This window comes from Lipotes vexillifer, unplaced genomic scaffold (assembly GCF_000442215.2).
Source record: "Lipotes vexillifer unplaced genomic scaffold, Lipotes_vexillifer_v1.1 scaffold837, whole genome shotgun sequence".
In the NCBI taxonomy this organism is placed as follows: domain Eukaryota; kingdom Metazoa; phylum Chordata; class Mammalia; order Artiodactyla; family Lipotidae; genus Lipotes; species Lipotes vexillifer.
In genome coordinates this window covers 1,055,398-1,081,960 of record NW_006775771.1, presented here as the reverse complement: position 1 = coordinate 1,081,960, position 26,563 = coordinate 1,055,398, and the positions used below count along the sequence as shown (strand labels likewise).

General features: G+C 47.5%; 1 protein-coding gene across 1 annotated transcript in view; it reads right to left on the bottom strand.

Moving 5' to 3' along the window:
• PPM1H (protein phosphatase, Mg2+/Mn2+ dependent 1H) overlaps positions 1-26,563 on the bottom strand; it is a 261,969-nt gene that overhangs the window by 37,224 nt on the left and 198,182 nt on the right. The window contains exons 7-8 of the mRNA XM_007450186.1: positions 7,553-7,616; positions 3,975-4,082 (exon numbers count right to left, since the gene is read on the bottom strand). Coding sequence (XP_007450248.1) covers positions 3,975-4,082; positions 7,553-7,616 — 172 coding nt within the window. The remainder of the gene's footprint in view (positions 1-3,974; positions 4,083-7,552; positions 7,617-26,563) is intronic.

Here is a 26,563-nt window from a genome sequence, read left to right as displayed (position 1 = left end):
GGGGCGGGGGGGGATGATGCGGTGGACCAGGGGAGGGTCAAAGGCTTCCTACGCTCGGCGGACAGACCCGTGCTGGGTTGATGGGGGCCTCCTGTGGAATTCAGTTCTCGGCCAGAGATTCCCTACCTTCGACCTGGGGAGATATGTGGGAGGCTCAGCAAACCTGGCGGCCGCTCTTTGGGTTTGGCAAACTCGAGGTTTTTCCAGTGCCTTGTGTTCAGCGAAACCAAAAATGTGTTTGGCTAGAAACGCTTCTCTAATTTTTAAACCCCTGTGCATTTTTTACGTAAATTTGATCCACATGGTTTTGATTTATTTTTATTTAACTCATCAAGTCAAATTAGGAGCTACAATGATGAATGGGAACAATGCTGATTTCCAAGAAGATTTTTGAGCCTTTTTTCTTAGAACTAAATCACATTCCAACCCCCCCCTCCACACACATACCCAACTTCCTTGCGACTGTTAAAACTACCAGCCTGAGCTGAGTTTGAAATTTAGAACCCAAATGTGAAATAAAGATCCATGCTTGGCAAAGATGAAGCATAGCAGGGGAATGTTCTTAGGAAGTCACGGTTAGAAAGCCAGGGTAGGCTTCGGGTGCAGGTGGGGGAATAAAGGCAGTAAGGGAGCCAGTTATTCCTTATTAGATGGTTTAAATAAATTTACCCGGCTTTGTGGGCTCCCAAGAGAAGCCCCCTAGCTGTTTCTCCAGGGTCTGACTTTATCACTGCCACCCAGGGAAAAGGAGTTTCTGCCCCAAGACCGGCGAGATGGGTACAATCTTTTCTTCTGCACTCCTGCATCGGAGCTGATTCAAGCTGCTCCCCCCTCTTCCCTCGGACCTTCCTCCCCGTTTCCTGGCTCTGGTTAAGGCCTCTCCATCTGGAAGCATTTAGAATGTACAACAATTTTAATCTCGTGCAAAAGAAGCTTGAGATTTACACTACATACCCATTAAGCTAAATTATAGGTGCACAACCTCATTTTGCACAATTCTGTCTGGCCTAGGGTGACACACACAGAAGGCCAGTCCTGTCTTTCCCAATTACTTTTTCTACCACACCATCATTTTCCACAACTGCAGTCTGAGGCCGGCCGTATTTCTCTGAGGAACTCTGGCCACTAAGGTCCCAAGACAGAGGTACTCTCTTCAGAGCCCCTTGAAAGTACTCAGTGGGTCCCTTCAACACTATCCAAAAAGATTTCCTTGAACTCAGCTTCCCTCTCCTACAGAGCCTGATCGAATTGGACAAACTTGAGTACAAGGATCATCTTGTTAGTTAATAACTATACAACCATGGGGGGAGTTAATTTACTTCCTTGGATCTCAATTTCCTGGTCTGTAAAATGGGTATAAAAACCATACACACATCACAGAATTGTTGTGAGGATTAAATGAGATGCTGCACATAAAAAAAAAAAAAAAAAAAAGTATATCATCTGGCCCAGACTTCCAGACAGGTGACATGAAGTTTCTGATCAACCAGCTGGGATTTTTCATCAGTCCTCAGGGACTCTCCCATGCTGGCCCATGTTTTAAACCTACAGTCTCTTCTTGGGATCCGCAGGAGCACAGTGATTGGAAGATCTATAACCTAACTGCATAGAGATCATTCTTCTGAAAACCAAACCAAACTTCTCCCTTTATATAGAAAATGTGTGTGTGTGTGTGTGTGTGTGTGTGTGTGTGTGTGTGTGTGGGGGGGGGGTGGGGAGGGTGAGAAGGTTTTCACTCTCCTTTAAGGAGCAAAATGGTTATTAGTGTTTCTTGAGAAGCCCTCACCCCCCATATAGTCACACTTTACCTGTGTTCTTTGGAAACCAGAAAGGTGACAGTACCAAAAGTACTGGCCAAAAAGTTTGTTCGGGTTTCCCATACGATGTTACGGCAAAATCTGAACGGACTTTTTGGCCAGCCCGATATTTATTGGTTTTCTCTGGCCAGGAGGAGTTTCAGCAGTAATTCAGGGATCCTTCTGTTGGCCAGAATAGAGGGAGCAGGGATCCACCAACTTCCTGGGACCCTTGGACATTTTATATCATAAGGGTTCTTACCATGCAGAATTGCTATGAAGGCGAAAAGAGAGACATCTGCAGATGGTAATTATTATTTCCACCAAGCTGACCTCACTTGACATCCCGGGTGATATCAGGAAATGTGCGTATCTTCCACGCCTGCTATTTACTAGAGATTTCCCTCTCTTAACCTCTTAACCTCCTGTGGCTAGATCTATTTTAGATGTCAGCCTCAGCAATAAAGGACTCTAAAGGAACTAGCCCTGCTCATAGCCCTGCCAAAGGGGTAGGCCTGGGTGGCTGATGGTGCGCATCGCTGGCTCTGGAGTGGACACAGTCTACAGGCTGGGAAGTCACTTGTGACCTCGGAGAAAAGGTGAGTTGGGCCAATGAGATTCCTCTCTGGGAACGTGCAACTGGGGGAGTCAGAACCTGGCTGTCTGGTGGCAGAGACATATGGAGCATGGCTGGTCTCAGGGCTGCCTGGATTCCAGAGCCACCTTCGCTCCCATAAAGCCTGGCTCTTCAAGGGTTCTTCTTGTGGACCCCATAAATATCTCTTCCGACATTATTAAAATAAACACCTCCTTTTTTTGAGTCAGCATGAGTGGGTTTCTGTTTCCTCCAACAAAAAGAGCCTTCGCTACAAACACAGCACCCACCCTTGGGAAGAACATGCAGACGGAGCTATGTCTAAACATTCAGGGCATTTCCAGTGCGAGGCAGAGTTTCAATAGTTAATTACACAGTATGCAAATACCGCTGGTTCCCGACTCACCCCTCCCTGGCTCTCCTCTACTGTACAAATTGCAAACATTTCTCTCACTCTCCCAACCTCCTTTGCAGCTAGGGGTGGTCATGTGACACAGTTTTGGCCAATTAGATGCAAGTGAATGTCTACTGGGACAGATAGGCTGTCCCCTCCTTCCTGCCTTGCATGAAAATGTTATGCTTGGGGCTTCTGTCACCATCTTGCAACTATGAAGGAAAAAAAGCAGCAGAGGTGTCACCCCTGGCACATTGGAGGTGCTGCACCAACATGAACAGCCACCAAATTCCAGCCTCCATTGATATGTGAGAAAATATACCCCTAAACTACTATTACTTAGAGTTTTCTATCACTTAGAAGCAATATCTTTTGTAAATGATATACCTTGAAATAGAACTTGACATTGTTTCCTGTATTATAAGAAAAATGATTTTTTAAACCAAATATATGACAACTTGTTTTTCAGTTAACTTCTCTAGACATCAACTGAATAACATCAACTTTCTAGGCAATTAAAAATCTGAGAGGGGGGCTTCCCTGGTGGCGCAGTGGTTGAGAGTCCGCCTGCCGATGCAGGGGACGCGGGTTCGTGCCCCGGTCTGGGAGGATCCCACGTGCTGCGGAGCGGCTGGGCCCGTGAGCCATGGCCGCTGAGCCTGCGTGTCCGGAGCCTGTGCTCTGCAACGGGAGAGGCCACAGCAGTGAGAGGCCTGTGTACCACCAAAAAAAAAAAAAAAAAAAGCAAGTTCATTCTGGCTGGTGTAGGGGAACAAAGATCAGATTTTTTTTTTTTTAAGTTAGACCAAATTATAACAAGCCTTGAATGCCAAGTGAAGGAGTCTGCGCTTTAGTCTCTGAGCCTTGGGGTGTTGTTGAAGGTTTCTGAACAAACAGGTGTCAGAGTGGTTGTTTAGGAAAACTGGCCTGATGGCAATATGTGGGCTGGATTGAGAAGGCAAGGAATGCCACGAGGGGCTGTGCAGCCGTCTGGGTGGGAGGCCATGAGGGAAGAACCAGCACAGTCCAAGTGAGAATGGAGTGGAGAAAAGAAACAGACATGAGAGACACTGCAGAAGTACACGTGACACAAGTTGGCTACTGTCTGCATCTGGGGTGTGAGTCATGGGAAGAATAATGTAGAAAACATGTTCTTGGACCAAAGAGAAACAAAAACCTCATGCGGTACCTCTGGAGCTGAAGACAGGAATGGTTTTATGTAGATGTTGGAGTCATGCACCTTGAGGTCATGGTCCCCAAGTCCCCTGGTCACTCCAATAGTCGCCATTACTCGGGCCTAGGAGTATAAGCAGAGGGTCGTCAGAAACACACACACACAGACAAAGTATTCTCACCACAGTACAGCTGCCACGGGCTAAGAGAGCAGCAGTCGTTTTCCAGTCCTTCCTGCCCCTCTCCATGCCCCTGGCTGCTAACTTCTGTGGGTACTTGTTTCCAAGGAAGGGCCCACCAAGGTCACTTGCATACTTGAGGAGTGGCTTTTCTAGCAATTATCTTAATTTTAATGGACTGCTGCTGTCTCATTTCAAATTTCTTTTGCAGAGACTGGAGGGAAGGGTGTCCAATAAACCAAATACAATACATCTGTGATGTCTACAGCTACTGAAATCAATTCAAACCAAATCCAACCATCTGCCCATCCCCCCATCCAGCCATCCACCCACCCATCTGCTATACATCCATCCTTCACGTGTTTACTGAACACCTGCTACGTCTCTGGTTCTGTGATAAAAGATGTAAAACCGTCAGAGGCAGATCCTGCCCACCCAAAGCTCATATATTACACTTTACGGCTAGAGAAAATAAACCATTAGCAACTCGATAACCTGTCCTGCTAACATCTTCACAAATTCCATCTGGGTGGAAAAGAACATGATGTCACTTTGCTGTAAATACACAGACCCCTTATAGCTGAGACCACACCATCTGTAGCTTTCTCTACATGGTTGTCCAAATGCTTTAAGGAAGCAATACGATTAAACTAATGCCTACACTGTCAGCCTAATGAGCTCCTGGGAGGCCACAGATTTGGTTTACTCAAACGTTTATTGAGCACCTACTATGTGCAGGCCCCATGCTGTGGGGGACAAATATCTAAGGCCTGGTCTCTCCTACAAGGGAACTTGGTAAGGGAGGCTAAGAGGTACATGTCTAGTTAACAACATATGGAATATGGCTGAGTGCTGAAAGACACATGAACAATGGGTTATATGAGTTCAGAGGAGGTAAAAATTCTACTAAGAAGTTTCCCTGGAGCAGGGGGCACTATATTTTTGTGCAAAAGGATATCCAGCATCAAGACAGGTAAACACAGAGGGATGGAGTGAAACTCATTCTGGGTGGACCGAAGCCCACTGCTCTAACACTTGGATCAGCAACACTATACCTGGTGTAGTGTCACGGTTCAAAGACCTGAACTTGAATCCTCGCTCTAATGCTTGCCTAATAAGAATAACTTATAAATGCTAAGGCATGAGTCTAACACGTTACCATATCTTCATCCTACTTTCCCCCAAAAGCTGTGGATTTTGGAGCTGGTTTCACATCAGAAGGTGGGCAGACTTACAGTCAAGTGGAAATGAAACCGTAACACACACTTCAAAGGCAAGAATCAAAGGGGGTGAAATGCAGACAGGAATGTGGACCTGGGGACCTCTGGTCTGGCACTGCTCTGCTGGGGGCCTGGCCCAGCTCCCTTCTAGCTGAGACGCGTTCAGCTCTAGATGTGGACATTCTGAGTCCCTTGTAGCCCTTCTACTCTCCTTCCTGCTGTGGTACCTTCTCTGGTTGGACGTTTTAGTCCAAAGAAATCTGATATTTCTGCTAGTTACTGAATTTGTTTACATGTCCCACACAAGTCCTTCAAAGCATTGGCAGAAACTAAATGAAAAGTAACAGCAGTGAAAGTATTCTGAAACTTCTGGGGAGGCCGTGTGCAGAGAGGAAGGAGAAAACCCCTGTAAAAGGATGAAGACAGAACTGACGGACGTGTTGTAAAGCTTTCTGCAGAGATCAGGGACTCCTGGGACAGAGGCGGCATGCTACTTTGGTACAGGGCATGCCTGGAGCAGACTGACGCCACAGTGGCTTTTAAATAGGTCAACAGGTACAATGACTGAACTTGTCAGCTACATATCACAGAACTGTCAAGCCCTAATTAACTGACATGCTGGAGGAACATGATGTCCTGGTGAATTGAACTGTTTGCTAAACTGGGAAAACCCTTGCTCTTTTAAATCTTTTTGCTGGTAATCTTTGAAGAACACATTTATCCATTTTCCTGTTGTACCAAGGAGAGTATACTGAACATAACTGAATAGCTTATTAAATACTCATGCATTTACTGACGCCTGCCATGTGTCAAGTACCAGGCTGGACAGGTACTAAGGATACAAAGGCAACAGGATGTGGTCCTGAGCTTACTGGGACTCACTGGGTAGCAGCAGGGTAATACTGAGAATTTCAGCACCACAAAGAACTGCAGCTGCAGGCGTAGATCACTGGGCTGAGTGATGTGCACTGATGGCGCCCACTCTACAGAAAGATACACGAAACCCTACCAGGAGTAGAGCTCTACCCTGTCATGATTCTCAACCAGGGATGGGGCAAGTTAGTTTGAAAAATGATGCATTTATTGATCAAATAGTTGTGTTTCATTTCCCTCCATGAAATGTCTCCTTCCAGTGAAATCACTGCTGGGCTACACTGAGCCCAAAACCTAATCCTGTGCGTTCTCTTTCACACACACACACACACGCACGCACGCACGCACACGCCCACACATACACTCAAGTTCTGCCCATGAAGGCCTCCTTCGGTTTTCTTATGAGTCACTTCATCCTGATAAAAGCTATCAAATGCTGAAAAAAATTTCAGTTCAAGATTCTTTTCAACGTGACCACATTTTTCACTTCTAACTGGAACTCTCAGCGCCTAGTTGAAATGTATTCCTGTTTGGAGGAAGAATGCAATGATTCAGAAGGGGTTTGTTCTTCCTGGGAAATGGCTTCAAAGCTTCCTCATCTCTGCTCCAGGACTGCAACCCTCTCCAGTCTCTGCTCAGAGACCACTTTAAGATCAACAACCTTCCTTAAGCTCAACAATGTTTGATTCTGACTGAGGCCCTGGGAGCTGGTGATGGATGGTCTTTGCTATCTCCGCCTGGCATCTGGTCCATGTGATCCTATAGTTTAATCAGGGTGAAACTTTGGATCCCCTTCCCATGGGGCAAGTGGAGAAGCCACCTTGCAAAGCCTGAGCTTCCGTGGTGGGATGTGAGGGCACTAGAAGGAAGTGGAAGGCCATGGCTCCACATCTGGTACCACCCCTCGCCAGCTGCGTGACTGCCTGAGCAGTTTTAACCTCGGAGTCCCAGCTGCCTCATCTACCAAATGGATATAAGGCAGCCAGCTCTGCCTGCCTCGTGCCTTGTTGTCAGATACACAAGGAGATGATGTATGTGAAAGTGGTCGTGTTTAAACACTGTAAAAAGTTATTCAAATGGATTGAGAAGGGGATGTCATTTTCACAAAATTAACTTTAGTCCCTCATGCTCACCACCCCCGTCCCCCAACCCTGCCACTCCTTGGACCCTCAAGACAGGAGGCCTGAAGGATGATGGAGGTGATATTCTTTCAAGCTGTCAAGGCTATAAAATCATGAGCTGCTGAGTGGAACACACAGATCACCACGGGCTCCGTGGAGACAGAGCCTTGTTCTCTCAGTCCGGGGAGGGCACGTGCCTACCTTCTTGCCTTCTCCATATATAAGGGGAAACTTCAAGTCATCATCCTCAATGGTTTTGTATGCCCTGTAGGGGGATAAACAACATTAAAAAAAAAAAGGTTTGCACTCAATTAGTGACCTGCTGCCCTGACACAGGCCGCCAGGTACTTTATTTTCCCTGAGATTCCATCCGGTCACCACACTGCTGATCTCTTTCTGTATAAACAGTCATTCTCCCTACAGATTTGTGTGTGTGTGTGTACACATATTTTAACAAACCAGAAAATACCAAGTCTTTACAGGCTTGAAGAGAGAGAAAATGAGCTGGCATATTCGCAATTAGCGAGCAGGGGTGATAGGTTCCTGTCTTAAGCATTTAGTGTCCATGCAATAATGAAGCTCCCCAGCAGTGGTGGCAGGATTCTTGTCATTAATCTGGAACTGTGAGAAACAGCAGAACTCAGCGATGGATGGGGGGGCGGGGGTGGGGGTGGGGAAACTGCTCCAAGAGCCAGTTCTCACCTTCAGGGGTTGTTTACGCCAAAGCAGCCTGGTACTGGAATGGCTGGAGAAGGAATATTTAGAGCCTGCTTGACCTCAGCCTGATATTCAAGGTTGGCAGAAAATCCTCTGTTTCACGATAGCTATTAAATGGCCATTCGACACACAGAAAGAAAATCTACTTTACGCTTCAGTGGTTTATTCCAGACATGGTTGTCCAGATGCCATGACACACACAGCAGAGGCTGGCCAGGCTATGGTGAGAGAGCAAACGAAGGCCACGTCTTGCGATTTTGCTCACAAGGAAGTTAAAAAACAAACAAGCAAACATGGTACCCAGTTACCAGCTGTATAACCCTGGGCAAGTAGCTCCACCTTTTTGGGTCTACGTTTCCTCATCTGTAAATGAGGATAACCACACAGGATGTGAAGAGCTTAGCACAGAGCCCGGCACTTAGTAAGTACTCAAGAAGTGGTAGCTATCGCTAGTATTTAGTAGAAAGCTAATACGTGGCACACCAGTCCCCCTTTCTGCACAATGGGCACAACACTGCCTATTCAATCCCTCAGAAAAGTGGTAGGAAGATTAAGTAACAGACTGGGTAGTTTCTGCTAGGTTAGAGGCTAGAAGCAAGACGCTTTTCTCAACTAGTATCTCCTGAGTGCATGAAAAAAATTAATTTGTGACGTGCCCCCTGGTCCTGGATATATCTAGGCAGCTTGGAAGTGAAACCCGACATCAAATTTATGAAGGAGCTTGATATACAAAAGAATGCAACCCAACTGAAAAAGGGCTCAACCCCAAAGCTAAAGCAGGCACATCCTTATTTTCCAGGAAGTTATTTGGTTAAGTTCTTTCCCAGAGGGTAGAGGAACAGTGAAGTTTTGGCACTGGACGTGTCTGCGCTTGCGTTTAGCACTGCTTTCTGTATAGCCCTGCGAGAGCGGATAAGCCTCTCTGGACCTCAGTTTCCTCGTTAAGTAGAGAGGCCAAAAATTCCTGGGCTTGTCGTGAGGATAAAAATGGGCTGATGAATGTGACGAGCTTAGGAAGCATTTAGCCCAGTGCCTGGCACATGCTGAGAGCTTGATAAAAGCTAGTTGCTGCTGCTGCTGCCGCCGTCAAGTGGGCCCAGCGGTATGCCATGGATTGAATTTTCGAAAAAAGAACCGTACTATTTCCTTCCCCCAAATCTACCAAACTAACACAAGGTGGAAATAGCTACTTTGATGTTTCTATACTCCCATGAACTATTTAAGACACTGTGGTATCCAAGTCACTTGGGGACCAAACAGAGCTATTATTAGAATACACTCAGCTTGGGGATTGAACGAGTTTGTAGACCAGTGGTTCTCCATCTTGGCTGTATATGGAATCACCTGGGGAGGCTTGAAATATCCTGATGCTCAGGTCACATCCCAGAGCAATTAAATCTGAACTTCTGGGGATGGGACCCAGGTACCAGGGATTTTTTAAAAGCTTCCCAAGTGATTCCAGTGTGCGGCCACGGTTGAGAACCACTACTAGAGACCAAAGTCATTAGCTAACATTCAAATTCAGTTGAGCAATAAGCCCCCTGTCACCTTGACCCTAAAGATGACAGAATACATGGCTCAAGGGAAAGGGGGTAATGGCTTGAGAAAGGCTGTGCAGTGGGCACAAGCAGGGCTTGGGGACCAAAGGGAGGAAGTGTGGAGAGTAAGAAGACAGGTTCAGACAGAGAGGAGGACGCAGTGGGGACGGTCCCCAGGGAGGGACTGGGGCCTGGAGATCCAGGCACAGAGTCTGGAATCACTCGTGAGGCAGAAGGTGGCAGCTCTAGAATCAAGGACTGGAAATTACTTAGAGCTCAGTGGAGACAGGCTACGAGCACTCTTAACAAGCTTGAAAAGGCAGCAAGAAACTGTCCTCTGACTCCACCGTAAGCCCAGGTAATCGAGTTCTCTCAGGGCAGAGAATTTCAGGAGAGTGAAGTCTGTGTCACCACAGCTCTGAAAGGCAAACACTCATCTTGGAGTTGTCATCCACAGGAACAAGACCGCCACGAGTGCTAATATTACATTTTAGCCCCTGTTTCTTCATCTTCAAGAACAACAAAAAAATTGAAAATAGAAAAGACAGCTCTGGAAAAGAAAGGTTTATTCTGTTCCTGCCATTGTTGGTTTTCAATCAAATACGAGCCCCCTCCTCTCCCCTCCCCAACAAATGACCAGGGTGAATAACTACAAATAAAGAGAGAAAGCAGAGCACCCTCCCCTCCGCAGGCTTTCAGAATCTGAAGCACAGCTCATCACGTGACGGTAAGTGGACTTCCCGTAAATAACAAAGAGTAAAATACTCAAGAGTTAAAACTGGTAACGTGATTAAAGACGGTGTAAATCAATGATAGCTAATAATAGTGACCGCAGCTGTAACTTACCGAACACCTTGTACAAGGCCAGACACTGGGCTGGGTATTTGCGTACCACGTCTAAAATCTCTCAAAGACCCTGCAGTGTCCTATCTGACAGATGAGGAGACCGAGGTTACATTACTCTCCCAAGATCGTATCCCGTGTTAGCGGCCCTTAAGCTAAACTCAGACTGTCCCAGAAAACACACCAAAGAAAAGTGATGTCAGGGCTTAGCTCCGCAGGTTTCTCCTTCTAGTTGAAGAGTCTCAAAGGAGACCATTATTGCCCACCTCTCAGTTGGTGAAAAGCAGGCAATGATGGGGAACTTTCGGCAGAAAAGGAAGGGGAATTTTCTGTGTGAGGCAAAAGAGCAAAAGGTGATCATGAGGGGACAAAACCAGCAGCTGTTCCCCAACACAGCCTACAGGGAAGAACACAGGGAAGCTGCGGAAGCCACCGCTTCCCAGGTCATTTTACCTGTGGCCAAGGAGTCCGATGGAGTCCTCTCCCACAGACTGCAGGCCTCCCTCAATCTGTCCTGCAGCTTAAGGGGCCACCTCAGTTTCTGCTGTTCATATTACATCCACAGTCCATGTCTAGGCTGTGGGCTTGAATCTGTACGCTTCCCAAGTGTCCTTGGCTTCCACTCCTCTCCGCTGGGGGAGGTGAGAGGATAAGAGAGGTTGGAAGCTTGAGAGCTCTAAGACATAGATGTACTTAGGGCTTAAGATGAATAGATAAAGTCTATTCCTTCACATCAGATCCTATGGTTTCCGAAATCCTGATTAAATTTTTTTTAAAACTCCCAAAACAGGGAATTCCCTGGCAGTCCAGTGGTTAGGACTCAGCGCTTTCACTGCCGGGGCCCGGGTTTAATCCCTGGTTGGGGAACGAAGATCCTGCGAACCTCACGGTGTGGCCAAAAAACAACACCCCCCTGAAAAAAAACCCTCCCCAAACAGATTACTCACTAGTTTACAATAATATAACTGACCAGAGATCATATTCAAATAATTACTTGTTACAAGAAAGCAAAACTGAAAGGCTTAGGAAAGATATTTAGACTCTCATTTGGGGTCAATTCCTTTATGAATATTTATGAGGGCAACTGACACAAGGATGACATGAGGGAAAAAAAAAAAAATGCAAGGCTTAAAAAGGGCTAAATAAATTAAAGGGCTTTCCCTAACTCCAGGCGGTATCCTCAGAAGTTTCCATTAAACATTTTTAAAAGTAAGTGTAATAGTTTCCCTTGCAGCGTTGATTCTGCAAAGCTGAAAAGACAAGGCACCATTGATCTGGACCCACTGGAAGGAGAAGCTCAGCTCTGGAAGAGACCAGAAGGCCACTAAGTTGGCTGTACCCCAAATGCAGGAATCCCTCCTTCAACACCCCTCACACTGGCCCCGGCCTCTGTCATCGAATGGGCTGCTGTATAGTCTCTGTCCGAGGAACTTTACAGGACTAACTTTGCAGTGCCACTGGAGAACAGCCCCGGGAAATGCTTTTTTAAATGGACCCAGTCCACCCGTTGGCGTGTTGGTCTGTCTTCTGGGAAGACATGAAAGAAATCTAGTCTTTCTTCTACTTCGGAGCTCTGCAAATATTTGAAGAGAGCTATCTCAAAGTTTCCTCTTTCCTAGTCTCATGAACTGTCCTTCACGGGACCTGAGGCACCATCCCTAACCATCCATTCAACCAGTATTTATTAACTGAGCACCAAATACTGTGCGAGGGGCCCTCTCGGAGCCTTCTAGCTTGTCACAGTCCTCAAAGAATGGCACTCAGAACTCAAAACACTTAAGATGTGGTCCACAAAAGGATGAAATGATTACTTCTTTGATTTAGACCTTGCTCTTTTTTAAATTACTGAGGCTTATATTGGCGGTATGTGCAGGTACACGTCTCTGCGTGGTTTAGGGTCATATAATGAAACGATGAGTGAAAACAAACAAACAAAAAACCCAACCAAACAAAAGGCCAGTCAGTCCACAAGAAAAAAGACCTGAGAAGGTTTCTTGACTCATCGTCTTCCTCTAGTTTACACGTACGCAATGAATACTTTACTTTGAGTGGAAAACTCCATTGCCCTTATTATCTTGCTAGTTTCAGTCCATCGTTCCGACCCACCAAGGGACATCTGAATCCATATCCTTTCATCCAAAAAACTCAGCTCTCCTTCTATGCTATGTCACGTTAAATTTGATAACCAGCTCTGCCATCTTCATCCGGGTCACTGAAGGAGAAAACCAACAATGCTAAGCAGAACCAAGCCATTAGAGACCTTCCTCCAGGTCAACCTAACCAGACAAAGGGTATATCAACATTTTTTGAAGGCAAGTGGATGAAAGTAAGTGCAGTTTGAAAAATCGTGTTCTTGTCTGGTGGAAACATAGAAGACAGACCCAACGGTAGAGGGCAGACAATGAGATATCCATGTTTAAATTACTGGGTGGTGGGGCAGGGGGTGATTTAGGGCTAAAAATGGCTGAAAACACTGATCCAGAGAGACACTGTCCTCATTTTAGACTCTTTGGGTATAGCTCTCAGGCCATCTATGAAGCAACTGAACTGCTGTCCACACAGTATTTCTCCATCTTGTCCAAAGACTAAGAGGAGAAACCATCAACTTTCTTACAAAGTCAAAATACATCCATGTACACTACTGCCACGATCATCCAGCCTAGACACCCTATCAAAACGTTGGAGATTGCTAATTGAGCTTGACTTATTAGTGAACCCAAGTTGTTCTGCCGATTATACCATCTCCAGGGGATGCTGATCCTTCAAACTGCTCTCACTCCTAAGGCAAGAGAGAGGCACTGATTGCTCCCCCATCAGCCTGCAGCTCTCCTTCTGCCCCCCGCATCTGCTCCCACACCCCTCCCTCCCCTTTCAGGGCATTCTCCCACCTTCCCTGAGGACTTCAGTTTAGGTTTACAGATTGCTTTGCCATTCTTTCCCCTGCATGTCATTCTCAGCAACTTTACAGGTTGTGATGGTGCTTCTAGAATCTTGACCTTCCAAGTCCTACCTACTTCCTGATGACCTTCCTCACTGCTCCCCATCAGCACCTGGTCATATGGGCTGCATCAAAAGCATCCTCTCCTCTGAGATTTGCACTCTACGTCACCTCCCCTCTCACTCCTTTGCTGTGGCTCTCAGGCCAGGTCCCCCCCGACCCACTCGGTCCCGCCCTTCTAACTACCTTCTGGCTACTCGTTTCTGGATCCAGCCTCCACTTGTGGCAAATGTTTACAATATTTTTCCTGCTAACAGCTTAAAATGCCTCACCCTTCTTGATCCTCTAGCAAGGAGGAAACACAGCAAGAGTTGAGTATTTTGTTTACTCATGTCACACCATCTTCTTTAGCCTACAGCACTGCAATTGTCTCATCGGGCCTCCCTGCAATAATCTAGGCAAGAGAGGATGGTGCCACGGCTACAGTGATGGCAGTGAAGGTGTTGAAAACTGTTCAGTTTTGTCCTTTACCTCTATTCTCAGAGCAACCAGAGTAATTATTTTAAAATGTCAGATAACGTCATTACCCTACTCAAACCCTCCAATGGCTTTCCCATCACACTTGAAATAAAAGCCAAGTAATGAAATGACCTTCTTTAAAAATCACTCCCCACCCCCAAACTTCCTATTCCCCTTCTTTGCTTTCTTTTTCTTCAGGCATCTCCTGCCACCTAACATTTTAAGTATTTTACTTATTTTGTTTATTTTCTCGACTGCTTCCCTGTGCGCCCTGCCCCCCACTTAAGTTCCCTGAGGACGGAGATTTTTGTTTTGCTACCCGTGGCATCCCTGGTACCTCAAAGACTGCTCAGTGTATAATGAGTGCCCAACAGATGTTCGACGAAGGGAGCAAATCAGCGAATACTACTTACTCCAGGCAGTGGATTTATTCTGCCCTGTCATATTTTCTTGTTCTTTATGTATTCACAAAACAAAAGCAAAAAGTCTGGTTTTCAGCGGCTGCTTTCTAAGTCTCAGCCCATGCCCGCTCACACGCACATCCCTTTCCTGCTCTGGTCTTGCCTGGCTGTGTGCTGCTCCTTGAAGTATATCTTTTAGACACATTCACTGAATGTTTGAACTCAAGAGATCCCCCGGCAGCCACAGTGATGTCTTTTCACCTTTCTGATGAGTAGCAATTATACGACTCCTCCTGGATGAACACATCTCGTCTCTGTATCCATTTTGGAATTTTTATCAGAAAAACCTTTGCTTGTATTTTCAGACTGGCCGAGAGGCCTGCAAGCAAATCTTCCACAGCCATTTCTCTTTTCATCCACAGTCATCACTCCTCGGCTTAAAATTCTCCAACGGCTTTCTATCATCTTAAAATATAACCCAGCGATGAGGCCCTCCATGGTCTGATCTTTGACACTGCTCTGACATCTTTTATACTCTGCCACATGCTCGGGACACTAGCTTTCTTCCTGCTTCTTAAATGTGCCACGGGGGCTCGTCCTTCCCTCTTCCTGGGCCATTCTTCCTCCAGACCCTCACAGAGCCGGCTCCCGGGCACCCCTCAGAGTGCCTTCTCCAGCCGCTCATCTAAAAGTATGATGCTCCCTGCTCTTGTCTCGGCTCTTCATGGTACTTACACAGCACAGTCGGAAACTACCGTATTTATTAATTTACTCATTCTGCCTCCCCCTCTAAAACATTAGCTCCATGCAGCCAGGGATTTTGTTTTATTCACTGTTCTATCCTCGTATCGACAACCGTGCGGGCACATTGTGGATGTAAAGTAGACGCTAGCTAAATGGATGAATACGTGAATAAAGGCTGCCACCCCCTCTTGAGCACATGCTTCCCCGCTCATTCTTCCTTAACAGCAAGCTTTTCTGGGGCTGAAATTTGGGGTCGAGTTCCATCAGTGATACCTTGGATTTTTGCCTACTCCATTATGTTAAAATTTTAGGCTCCCTTTTATCACCAGTACGTACTTGTAGATAGTCATAAAGTTATAAAAATGGCGTTTATGATCTTCTTGCTTATCGCGTTTTTGTGGTAATTCCTAGGCATCACCTCCAGAATGGTAGCTTTTGGTGCAGTGGTTTCTCCAGGGTCTACGGTGTTACCGAGACAATTTTCTTCTTCCATATTAACTCAGGCGAAAGTCTACTTGGGAAGGCAAGTCCCCACTTACGAAAGTTCTTTCTCATCTTTGCTGGCTTCCTCCATTCCCAGCCACAGCCCCCACTCTGACTTCGTAACCCACAGGCCAGGGACCCAACAACGTTCACGCTTTGGCACCATCCACATAGATCACTTCCCATGCTCTCCCTTCTCTCCTAAGTCCTGACTTGTAACTAGAAAGAGGGATGGAAATAGCACTTGCTTCCCTAAGTCTTAATTTCCTTAGTGGGACGTCAAAGTCATTTAAGAAGAATGTGACCCCTTCCGAGGGTCGTGATGGACCCTCTCCCTTCAGGGGCCGCCTCAACTTGACCATCCACCCCTGTGGCTCCAGTGACACACACCAGTGAGTCGCATTCTTCCGCTCGCTGACCTCTTGACACGGCCTTGGACGGCTTTCCTCCCCCGGGAGTCTTTCTTCCTGGATTCTCCCCGCCTGGCAGAGTCCACTGTGGGCGCAGGGTCAGAGGTTCTGAGATCACAGCTGAGTCCTCACGTGGACTAGCTGTGTGAACTTGGCAAAGTCCCGCAACCTCACTGCATTTGCTTCTTAGCTGCCTTTCTTCACGGAAGTTTCCAAGGATTAAATGCAAATATGTCTGGGAAGGTCCTTTGTTAAGAAGGATAAGGTGCTATTTAACTCTAAGTGTGGCTATTATAGTCTTAGGAGCGTCCGTCATCACTGGGGAGGTAAAGCACAGGTGACCGGTCCCCACAGGCAGGAGGACAGCACATTCCCCCCAGGAAAACTGCTTCCTGCCGAGCCCGAGACACCCCAATTCATACTTTTTCTACTGCCGCTAGTGACACCAAAGTATGAAGGAGAGCGCCTGCGCAACTTTCACCCGGAAAGGTCCATGGTTCCACTGGAAAGTGAAGACTCAGAAGGGTATCTCCGAGCTAATAATCTAAAGGGGGTGCTTTTGGGTTGGTCTGAAATAGTCACAAATGGAGAATCTTCCCCCCTCAGCTAGAAGCTCAGCGCCCTTCTAGGAGGGAGGTTAAGCCCCAGGAAGTCTCATTTGCCCAGACAGAAACTAAGTCCTAGGCAGACAGAGGCACATCTCAGAGGGGCTGAGCAGGTTGGGATGGAGGATGGTAGACAGAGCGTCTCAGGCTCTGGTCCCCATCTCTGGCTTCCAACAACCAAATCTCATCTCAACAGAAGCTTGAATCCCAGGAGGCCTGGGATGAAAGAAACATCACTGAGGCCTGGCTGGTCAGGAACAGACACATGCCGAGAGCTCAAGTGCTACTCGTGGCTTTTAAGAGCTTGGCATGACCTCAATTAAGCAATTCACGGTATCCGCAGCGGCTCTCCCACCAACTCAGCTCTCTCCACACCCATCCTCCCCCAGACCTCCCTGGAAAAAGCAACGTGGGATTGGCAATCACCTCATTCTTCCTTTTTCCTGCCAGCCCTCTGTATTTGCAAAGGAGTCGAGCCCAAAGCCTAACCACAGAGCTCAGAAAGTGGAGGCTGCTTCCTGCTCCTGGAGATGGCCCTGCAGTGGGCGGCCCACACCCCCTCCTCGCTGTATGAATATCCGTGCTTGCATTTCCTTCAAGGCAACACAAGATTTTGGTACTTTGTCGGGTCTGACTCTTATTTTTTTAATGCCTTCTTTTAAGAGGCTCCGTTTCCTGGTTTCAAAGATTCACAGTTAAGAAATTCCCCCCAAATCTCTTAAATTTGTCTTTGGATGAAATCTTAATATGCTGGAAAAATGTCCCCCAACTGTCAGGGAGGGTGAATGTGAACCAAACTTAATGAGGTCATTAAGTCAGAGCCAGGGAGTAAGGCTGAGAGGCTGTGCTCGGGGCCCCAGCGTGAGTAGCAAGAGGCTAAGAAACATCCCCTACCCAGCAGGTAGGCTGGGGGTTAGGAGTATCCTCTCTAATGCTTCTGGGCAGCATCCTCTCTGACACAGGCTCACCACTGTATATACAAGCAGGTTTTCCTTATTTGTAGATCTGAGTTTTGAGGGATGGGGTCATATTTTGATGCACTGGGTCCCTGGATTTATGTGCCAGGAGTTGTTGTCAATGGGTATCTTAACTACTTGATTCCTGGGGAAGTCCCCCTGTGAGGCCAAGCCTCCACCAACAAATGCCACTTTATTTTCTCCTTTTGGTCCTTGGACTGTCGTTTAAATTAGTTGAAGCCCGCAGGCCCTAAGCTATATACAAGTTGATGCGCTGGTGCTAATATAGTGCAACAGTCTGGATTCAGGCACAAACAGCATGCTTGAATTGTAAGAGTGTGATTAATATTTGGTGATGTAATTGAAGAGAGCTGGCAGGTGCCGTGCAGCCCGGCTTGTGTATGGCTGGCTGTGATGAGAGAAACCAATGAAAGGGGAAACCTTCCGGCCCACTCTGCAGGAAAACTTTTTTTCATAATGGGGGGCAAGCCCTGTTCCTGACATTGCAGTTGCCCTTGAGGAAACACCCCCCCGCCGGCACCCATTAGTAGGGCCGACCCACAAGCCCTGGGAAAATGCCTACCTCTCCCCTTCCTCCCGTCAGCATGCCTGGACCAGAGCCCACCTGGCGTTCTGCGAGTGGTAACCATGCCTCTCTTGTGGCCTAAACACCCCTCTTCCTACCGCCAGGCCTCTGGTGGCGGCAAGACGCAACAGGACTTGCGTTCATATCACTGGTCCACGTTTCCCGGGAGCATCCACTGGGTTAGAGCAGAGGTTTCACACTCTATGGCTTTCAAAGGCATGTATCAATCTTGTTAACCCAGTGTACACCGACACACACCTCAAAAAACAATATTTATGTTTACCATGTGATATCCACTTTGATATTTTCTTTTCTCCCTGTGCAACTTAATTTAAAATGCACACCTCCAGACACCAAATTGATTTCACAACCGCCAAATGGGTCCCCACTCACAGTTGGAAATGTGTAGAAAGGAATTTGGATAGCTGCTCCTGGTAGCTCCACATCAGGAGATCAGGCTTTGACCAGAGATGAGAGCAACAGGCTCTACCGGATTCATTCGTGAATATCTACTGAGCACCTACTAGGTGCCAGGCACTCGCACAGGTGCTGGGCATATGGAGTTAACTAAAGTACGGGTCATCTCTTGACTCATGGGCCCAAGGTGAGCAGTGGAAAAGGATTCACATGGAAAAAAATGCTTTGAATCAGTCTATTGAAAATATAATCAATCAGGTACACATGCAAAACAGAATAATATTTCAGGACAAAACATTCTGGATGACTTTTAGGGAAATTTCAGATTTGGAAATGATTTCTGATTCAGCATCCACTTGGTGTGCATTAGCACTTGGCTAGGAGAGCTTCATATTCTAATCAATAACATTTAGATCTCCCACAGGTATGAATCAGAGATCCTTGTTTTATGAGCACACAAATATGGAATGATTTCTGCTTCCTCAGGGACCATGCATTCTGAAACAAACATGAATTTCACTGACATCGGCCTTTATGTCGTATGAGACCAAGTCAATAAATACAAATCAGGAAATAACCAAAAGTGACCCCATATCCATGAATGGTGGGGAGAAAATAGCAAACTGTTTGCTACAAAGAGGGTTTTACTGCAGAGGCCAGTTCCTCCATGCTGGTCTTGCAGCCCTGCCTCGCAAATTTTCTCTCTCTGGTCATGTAGATATTTGTAGCCCAGAGCACCAAGTCCTACAGTTATCCCCTGGAAGAAGCACTTACACACTGGGACTCTAACATATGCTACATCCTTTCAGTATTTCCATTCAAGTGCCCTTGAACAGGCCGAGCTCAAGTATCTTAAGAGTAAACACCAATGCTTTTTCAAGTCTTCTGTTCTTTCTTAAAAAGCGATGAGAATTTTGCATAAGCATACACACACAACATTTATTTCAAAGCTCAAAAATATCCTCCCCCACCCCCAAATCTTCAGTTGAATTAGATGCTTATCCTGTGGATGACTATACTCTTCCAGAATCCTCAGCTAATACCCACATTACTCGAGCCCCAGGGTAAGAAGCACAGGCCTGGGGTGAGGGCTGCCAACATTACCAGTGGGGGGAACATAGCGCTCTCAGCTCCTGCATCAGGGTGGCCCTACTGCTTTAGATGATGGACTGCAAAGGCAGCAACTGTGAAAGCTTCCGCCATCACCTCACCCCTAACACTTACGGAATTCTAATACACCCAACGTTTATTGTGCACTTGCTTCGCTCTAGGCACTGTTCTAAGCGCTTATATTTTTTAAACTTAGATGATTTTTAGAACAACCTTTTAAGACAGGTATTAACATGAACCCCATTACACAAGTAAAGAAAATGGAGGTCACACCGCTAGGAAACAACAGAGGTTAAGCTCATTTCCAGGTCTGCAGCAAAGTGCATTGTGCTCTTAACCATGGTCCTCTGCCCAGCCTTGAAGAGCTGTGGATCTGTGTAGATACCATAAAATGGCATGATATGCAACAAGAATGCTTAATTACTAATCTCATCCTCAGAGTATATCATAAAAATTTTTAGGGTCTACCCCGCTCCAGGTTTTTACAGAAGTAAGTCGCATGCAAGTTTAAACATACCACCTTCTCGGACGGCTTCTTCCCTTGACAATACGGTGGATGTTCAAGGTCACTGCAGAATTAGGTTTAACCTGAGGTCTGGCTCTCAAGTCGTTCTGCTGATTATAAATTGACAGACCTTAAATCTTCACACTTAGATGCCCAGTTTTTCACGAAGGGATCCAAGGCCACCCAGAAGGATTAGGCAAATTTGGGGAGGGAGTATCATTTACTCAGGATGAACAGGAATGAGAAACCAGCAAGTTAGATACCCCGGGAGCATGATCTGCTGACCTAGCCCACGTATCTATACCGTGCCTGAGGCCTGAACTAGCCAGGTTACGGGCACAAGTGCCAGTAAAGTAAAAGAAAGGCTCAATTCAACTCTGACCAACTGTTGGCACCTAAGGGCTTCATCACTCCTTATCCCCCACTTCAGGTCCCATCCACAGCCCCCTCCTGAACACAGTCTTCAGTCCACGCAGGTAGACAAAGAGGCTCCCAAGCACCAGCAGGAGGATAAGCAGGAGGCTGGAGTCACAAACCTGCTAAGGATCTCAGTGTGCCCAGTGCTCACTAATCAATCATTTCTGCAAGCTGTTGCTCGTCCTATCGTCCTAGCCATGGTAAGAATGACTGGGGCTGCCCAAGGTCAATGTTTAAGGAGGGAGGCTTAAAAAAAAAAAAACCCAGAGCCCAGGACCTCAGGGATTCTGGAATGTTTTTAATAATCACCCCAGGTGAGGGCTTCCCTGGTGGCGCAGTGGTTGAGAGTCCGCCTGCCGGTGCAGGGGACACGGCTTCGTGCCCCAGTCTGGGAAGATCCCACGTGCCACGGAGCGGCTGGGCCCGTGAGCCATGGCCGCTGGGCCTGCGCGTCCGGAGCCTGTGCTCCGCAATGGGAGGGGCCACAACAGTGAGAGGCCCGCGTACCGCAAAAAAAAAAAAAAAGTCTATTGAATAATCACCCCAGGTGTAAAAGCTTCCTCGTGGGTCAACATTCCTCTGCCAGTTTGGGTATGGGTTTGTCCTACACTTGACTGTAAGCACCACGGGGTCAGGGACTATTTTTATCCTCTTTGTTTTTCCAAAACCCAGCACAACACCCAGCTCACTGAATGAGTAATAGTTAAACTAATCACCCTACAGAGATAGGTAAAGCCCAGTACTCTGTCCTTTAGGCCACTGAGCACGATACGCAGCACTTGATTTGACTGGGGAGGTGGACACAGCTGATTTAATCCTGGTGGAATCTGAACCTAGAGCTGGCAGAGTCTCATTGCCTTCGCCAGGGTAACAAGGTGAAGGATAAAAAGGGGAGGTGGGGCTTCCCTGGTGGCGCAGCAGTTGAGAGTCCGCCTGCCGATGCAGGGGACACGGGTTCGCGCCCCGGTCTGGGAAGATCCCACATGCCGCGGAGCGGCTGGGCCCGTGAGCCATGGCCGCTGAGCCTGCGCGTCCGGAGCCTGTGCTCCGCAACGGGAGAGGCCACAACAGTGAGAGGCCCGCGTACCGCAAAAAAATAAATAAATAAATAAATAAAAGGGGGAGGTGTTACCAGCATTTCTAGTTCTTACAGAAAGACGCATGCTTAGCTTTTCAGCGAGGGACAGACATAAGACCTTGCCTTGCTCTGAACAAGTCTTAGGTTGACTTGTCTGAAGGTCAGAGGAACATGAAGGTAGAATGAGATCTTGCAGGGTGTGGAGTGGTGGTTCTCCAACTCTCCTATGTGGATTCCTGGGGTAAGCCCAGAACCCAGGGGTTTAAACCTGCACCCCAGCTGACTCTGATGAAGAGGCCCTCAAGCCATGGTGAGTTAGCACCTTTATGGGATTGTCAGCTTGAAACCAGCAACAATGATTTCCTACTCTGAAACCTGGTGGGCAGAGAAGGGGTGGCAGGGAAAAGAAAAACTTTATCTCTGGTGAGAGTGAAATTTTATAACTTGAGGAGTGTAGGTTGGACATAGGAAAATGTTTCCTTGGCAGGCTTGTAAAGTACCTGGAAATTTGTTGCAGTGTTATAGCACTCGCTTCTCTGGAATTTCCTTAAAAACAGGATCTTATAAATAGGCTGAGGATTGGACCATATGTCCTTCTAAATATACTGTCAGCCCTATATTTCTGTCCTGCTGTGTGTCATTTTCATACTTTATAGAGCTGCAGACCTCTCAAGGGTGGGAAAATAAAATTATGTTAGTTATTGCCATCCTCAGCATGGCATTCAAAGTTTCCCTCACTTACGCTAGGCTACCATCAGGAATATTATCTAGCTGATGATAGGTACCAGTAAGTGAGTACGGAGGTCGAAAACACTGACAAACTCCTGTACTGGCTAGCAAATAATGACTGTCCCAAGTCCCCAGCTGCCCCCATCTGCTGCTCTGGATTCTCCCCTAAGATCCCCATGATGTGGTAAATAAAGAATTAATGCAGACTTCCCTGGTGGCTCAGTGGCTGGGAATCCGCCTGCCGATGCAGGGGACGCGGGTTCGAGACCTGATCCGGGAGGATCAAAAAAAAAAAAAAAAAAAAAAAAAAAAAAAAGAGGGGGGGAGAGGGGCTCTGGGGGGGGGCCGCGGGGCCGGCCCCCCCCCCTGCCGATGCAGGGGACGCGGGTTCGAGACCTGATCCGGGAGGATCCCACATGCCGCAGAGCAGATAGGCCCGGGCGCCACAACTACTGAGCCCGTGTGCTGCAACTCCTGAAGCCCATGCACCTAGAGCCCATGCTCCGCGACAAGAGAAGCCGCCGCAATGAGAAGCCCGCGCCCCACAACGGAGAGTGGCCCTGCTCGCCGCAGCTGGAGAGGGCCCTCATGCAGCAATGAAGGGAGGGAAGGAGGAAGAAAGAATTAATGCGTGGCACAGCAGGGGGGCTTCTAGGACCCAAATGCAGCCTATTCCTCCATGTTGACCATCAACATATTTTGAATATTACCTTCAGCTTCCACATTCCCAGAACACACAACTTATTTTCATGCCCCTGGGGCTTCCACTTGTGCTATATACTCTGCTCAGAATGTCCTTCCCTCCTGCCCTCAACCCTCTTGAAACTCCTCTCCTATTTCAGACCTTTGGTTCAAACACGACCCTCTCCACTGAGTCCTCCCCACCTCAAAACCACTACTCCCTCTTCCACAGCCACAGGGCCTTTTTCCTTCAAACCCCCTTTTTGTAAGCCCTATATTCTGTCTTGCTTTAGTTATTCATGCACAAATTTCAACAGATCTGCCTCCCTCACTCCTGAGATTTTAAGAATAGATTTATATGGAAAGTGTATCATTTGATCAATTTGCAGAAAGCCGGCCAGTCCCTGGGCCAGCTGACCATCTCTATGACGTGAGCACAGCCTTATCTGACAAGATCCTTCCTACGTGGGGACACGCTTTGGCCACTGAGGGTCTTGGAAACCCGGCTCCTGGGCTGTGGCTCAGGAGGGATGCAGCGGTGCCTCATCAGGTCCAGCACAGAGGCAGATGGAAAGTCTGTGGATGGATTAAAAAAAAAAACCCAAACAAACAAAAAAAACCCACAAGCAAATAACACAAAAAACACCCTACCCAGCAGCCCCCAGTGACAGAGGGGTTTCCGACTGTACTGGTGGGGGGAGGTCTCTTATAGATAAGAAGTTGGCACAGCAGCTGTTGGACAGACCTGCCCAGCGGAAGTGGCCAGCACTCCCTGATCTTCAGTCTCTCGCTTCTCTAAACTGCCTTCCTTTTTATTTTAGGTTTTTAGCCTCTCATTACAATTGAGAAACAAGCATCTCAACACATACTATTAGGCCGTAAACCTCCCGAGGCAAGGGTCAGATCTTGTTGGCCCTTGCAACCTCCATAACGTCTAATGATTATATTATCAGACACACACAGCACTTACTCCATGCCAGGCTCCAGTCAATGCGATCAACCAGACTAACTCATGCCATCTGATTAATATGCTCGGCCATTAGCCCCATTTACATACGGGGACACTGAGGCAGAGAGAGGCAACACGATGTGTCCCAGCCACACCTGGGGACTGTCCCCGCCAGGCGGTCTGGCTCCATATCCCTTGTTCTTAACTACGAGGCAATGTCTACTATGCCTCAGATGTACAGTAAAGGCATGTCAAATATAAAAACAAGTGGGTCCTGGGGTTCCTTGGCTGAACTGGCTATTTTAACAGGGATTTGGGCAAGCACTTGACACCTAAAACTTCCCCAGATGACTGGGAGAGCTAAGTTGCTCCCACCCATGTACTGGACAACCCCAAACAACGATCACTGCGGAGAAGCGGCAGAGACCCTGCTTCTCGGAGATATATGAAGGGGCACAGATAAGTGTGTGACTGTTCACAGGGTCTGAGGGGGAAGGAAAAGCTTGCAAGTAGTTTGGCCACTTTAGGAACAACACATTTACACTTATCATTAAAGCAGAGAGAAACGCAGGAGTGTGTAAAGGGTGAGTGGACGACCAGCAGGGAGTGAGCTGGTTGGGCAGCTCTTTTCTTTCTCCTCTCTGTGGCCTGACAACGCCTGTCTTGGTTTCCAACCATTTGCAAAGATCTCTCAGCCTCTCCTGGCCTCATGGGCAGGGCGGCAGGGAGGAGGGCGGGGAGCAAGGAGTCATTTATCAATGTCGGGAGATGTGCTACACGCAGCAGGGCCGGCTTTCCTCCCTGCTGTTCCTGCAGCCAGAGCCGCACATCTTGAAAAGATGCAGAACATGCACCTCGCAAATAACCATTCATCATCGCTGCTCTGGGAGCCCGGGAGCGGACCCTCCTGACGTGAGGCTGACCGGCTCTGCCTTCAGCCCGGGCCCCAGCGGAGCTGGGAACACCGGGACTTCTCTGGCACGTAATTCCTGTTCTGGCCAATCCCCATCTACTACAATCTACTGAGGTTTGGGGTTAAAATTCTCTGAAATGCCATCCAAGCCCCTCTTCTCTCCACAAAGTCAGATTTCCAGATTGCTTTCAGTAATCGGGCTGCAGCCAAGGTGGCCCATAATCATCAAATTTGAAAATACAAGTTGCTAGGAGGAAATTAATCCCAGGTTTAACTCGGGAATGGCCTGCTTTCTCGTGAAGTAATTACAAAATTAAAATGTGCTATTTCTCTGGTGAGTATAAAAAGCCTCCTCGGTGAGGTCTGTGGCCCAACAGTAACGTCAGGATTTACACCAAGGAGGGACCGGAAAATTCCTTCCGTGCCTCAACGATGGGCATCAGGGCCATCTGCAGGTAAATTTCCAAAGACTGGGTTAAAGGTGATTAAAATCAAGAAGAGGAAGAGGTTTGAATTGTCCAATTACTCCTTAAAACTCAAAAGTCAAGCTGCTAGACAATGCAGGCTCTCCTAGTAAGACTAATAATGCTGAGCTAATTAGACCCACAGGCATGGCCAACATATAAAGTCAGCCCAAAGGAGGGACACTGTCCCTTTAAAATCTGCCTGGGGATCAGTGGAAAAGCAAATGAGGAGTGTCCGTTGGGGCTGCTTTATTAAGTGGTCCTCCAGAGGATAAAGCCTGGGGTTTCTGTAACAGGGTTTCTGTGCTTGATTCAATAAATCACTTTATATTAAATGTGGGTATAGCTCTGGAGCTGGCTTCATAAAGCATTCTGTGGCATTTCTCAATCTGCTTATCCCCTTCCCTGTCAGCCTGCCTGAACGCACTGTCAGAGGGCATTGAAAAGAGCAATAAAAAATAAGACAGAAGGCGTATCTACGTTATTTGTGAAACTCGACCTAGCAGCTCCAGACTCATGCTGGGAGGCTGCTTCCAGTGAGTTTCTCTCCAGACGATGTTTGGATGGTTGGTAAGAAGCCCAATGCTGTGGGACTGCAGTGCTCAACCCCGAGCTGGGCTCCAGGCTGCAGACTGAGAATAAAGGTCACCCCGAACAGTAAGGAAAGGGTTGCAAGGGAAGTTGCTTTTTACTCCGATCCTCAGAGTGTGAAATACTCTTCAAGAAGTGAAAGGAAAAGCAAGATGAATAAAAGCGCCGAAAGCTGGCACAGTCCAGGAGGTGGCGGGGAGCGGCTGGAGGAGGGAGGTGTGCTACTGACCAGGGCAGATGGAATGGGTCTTCCTTCAGGCTGGCCAGCAGGCTCGCCAGCGAGTGACCGCTGCAGACCGTCATCCCTAAACACAATGACTTACGCCCCTGAAGATCTCAAAAGGAGAGGAAGGTGCATCCCCCACTTTTGGACTCTGCAGCGGGGCCAGAAGCCACAACACGTGGCCACACCGTTCCGTTCTCCCCATCCAGGCTCAGCTTTTTTTTTTTTAACTCTTTGCTGTTGGGTTGTTCAGTTACAGACAGCTCCTGGCACTGTCCCTCACCCCAGTTAGACCCGCATCCTTACATTATCTAGACTGCATTGCCATCTGCTAGGACTTTTTGTGATGATGGAAATCTATATCTGCAATGTCCATTTCAGCAGTCACGAGCCAC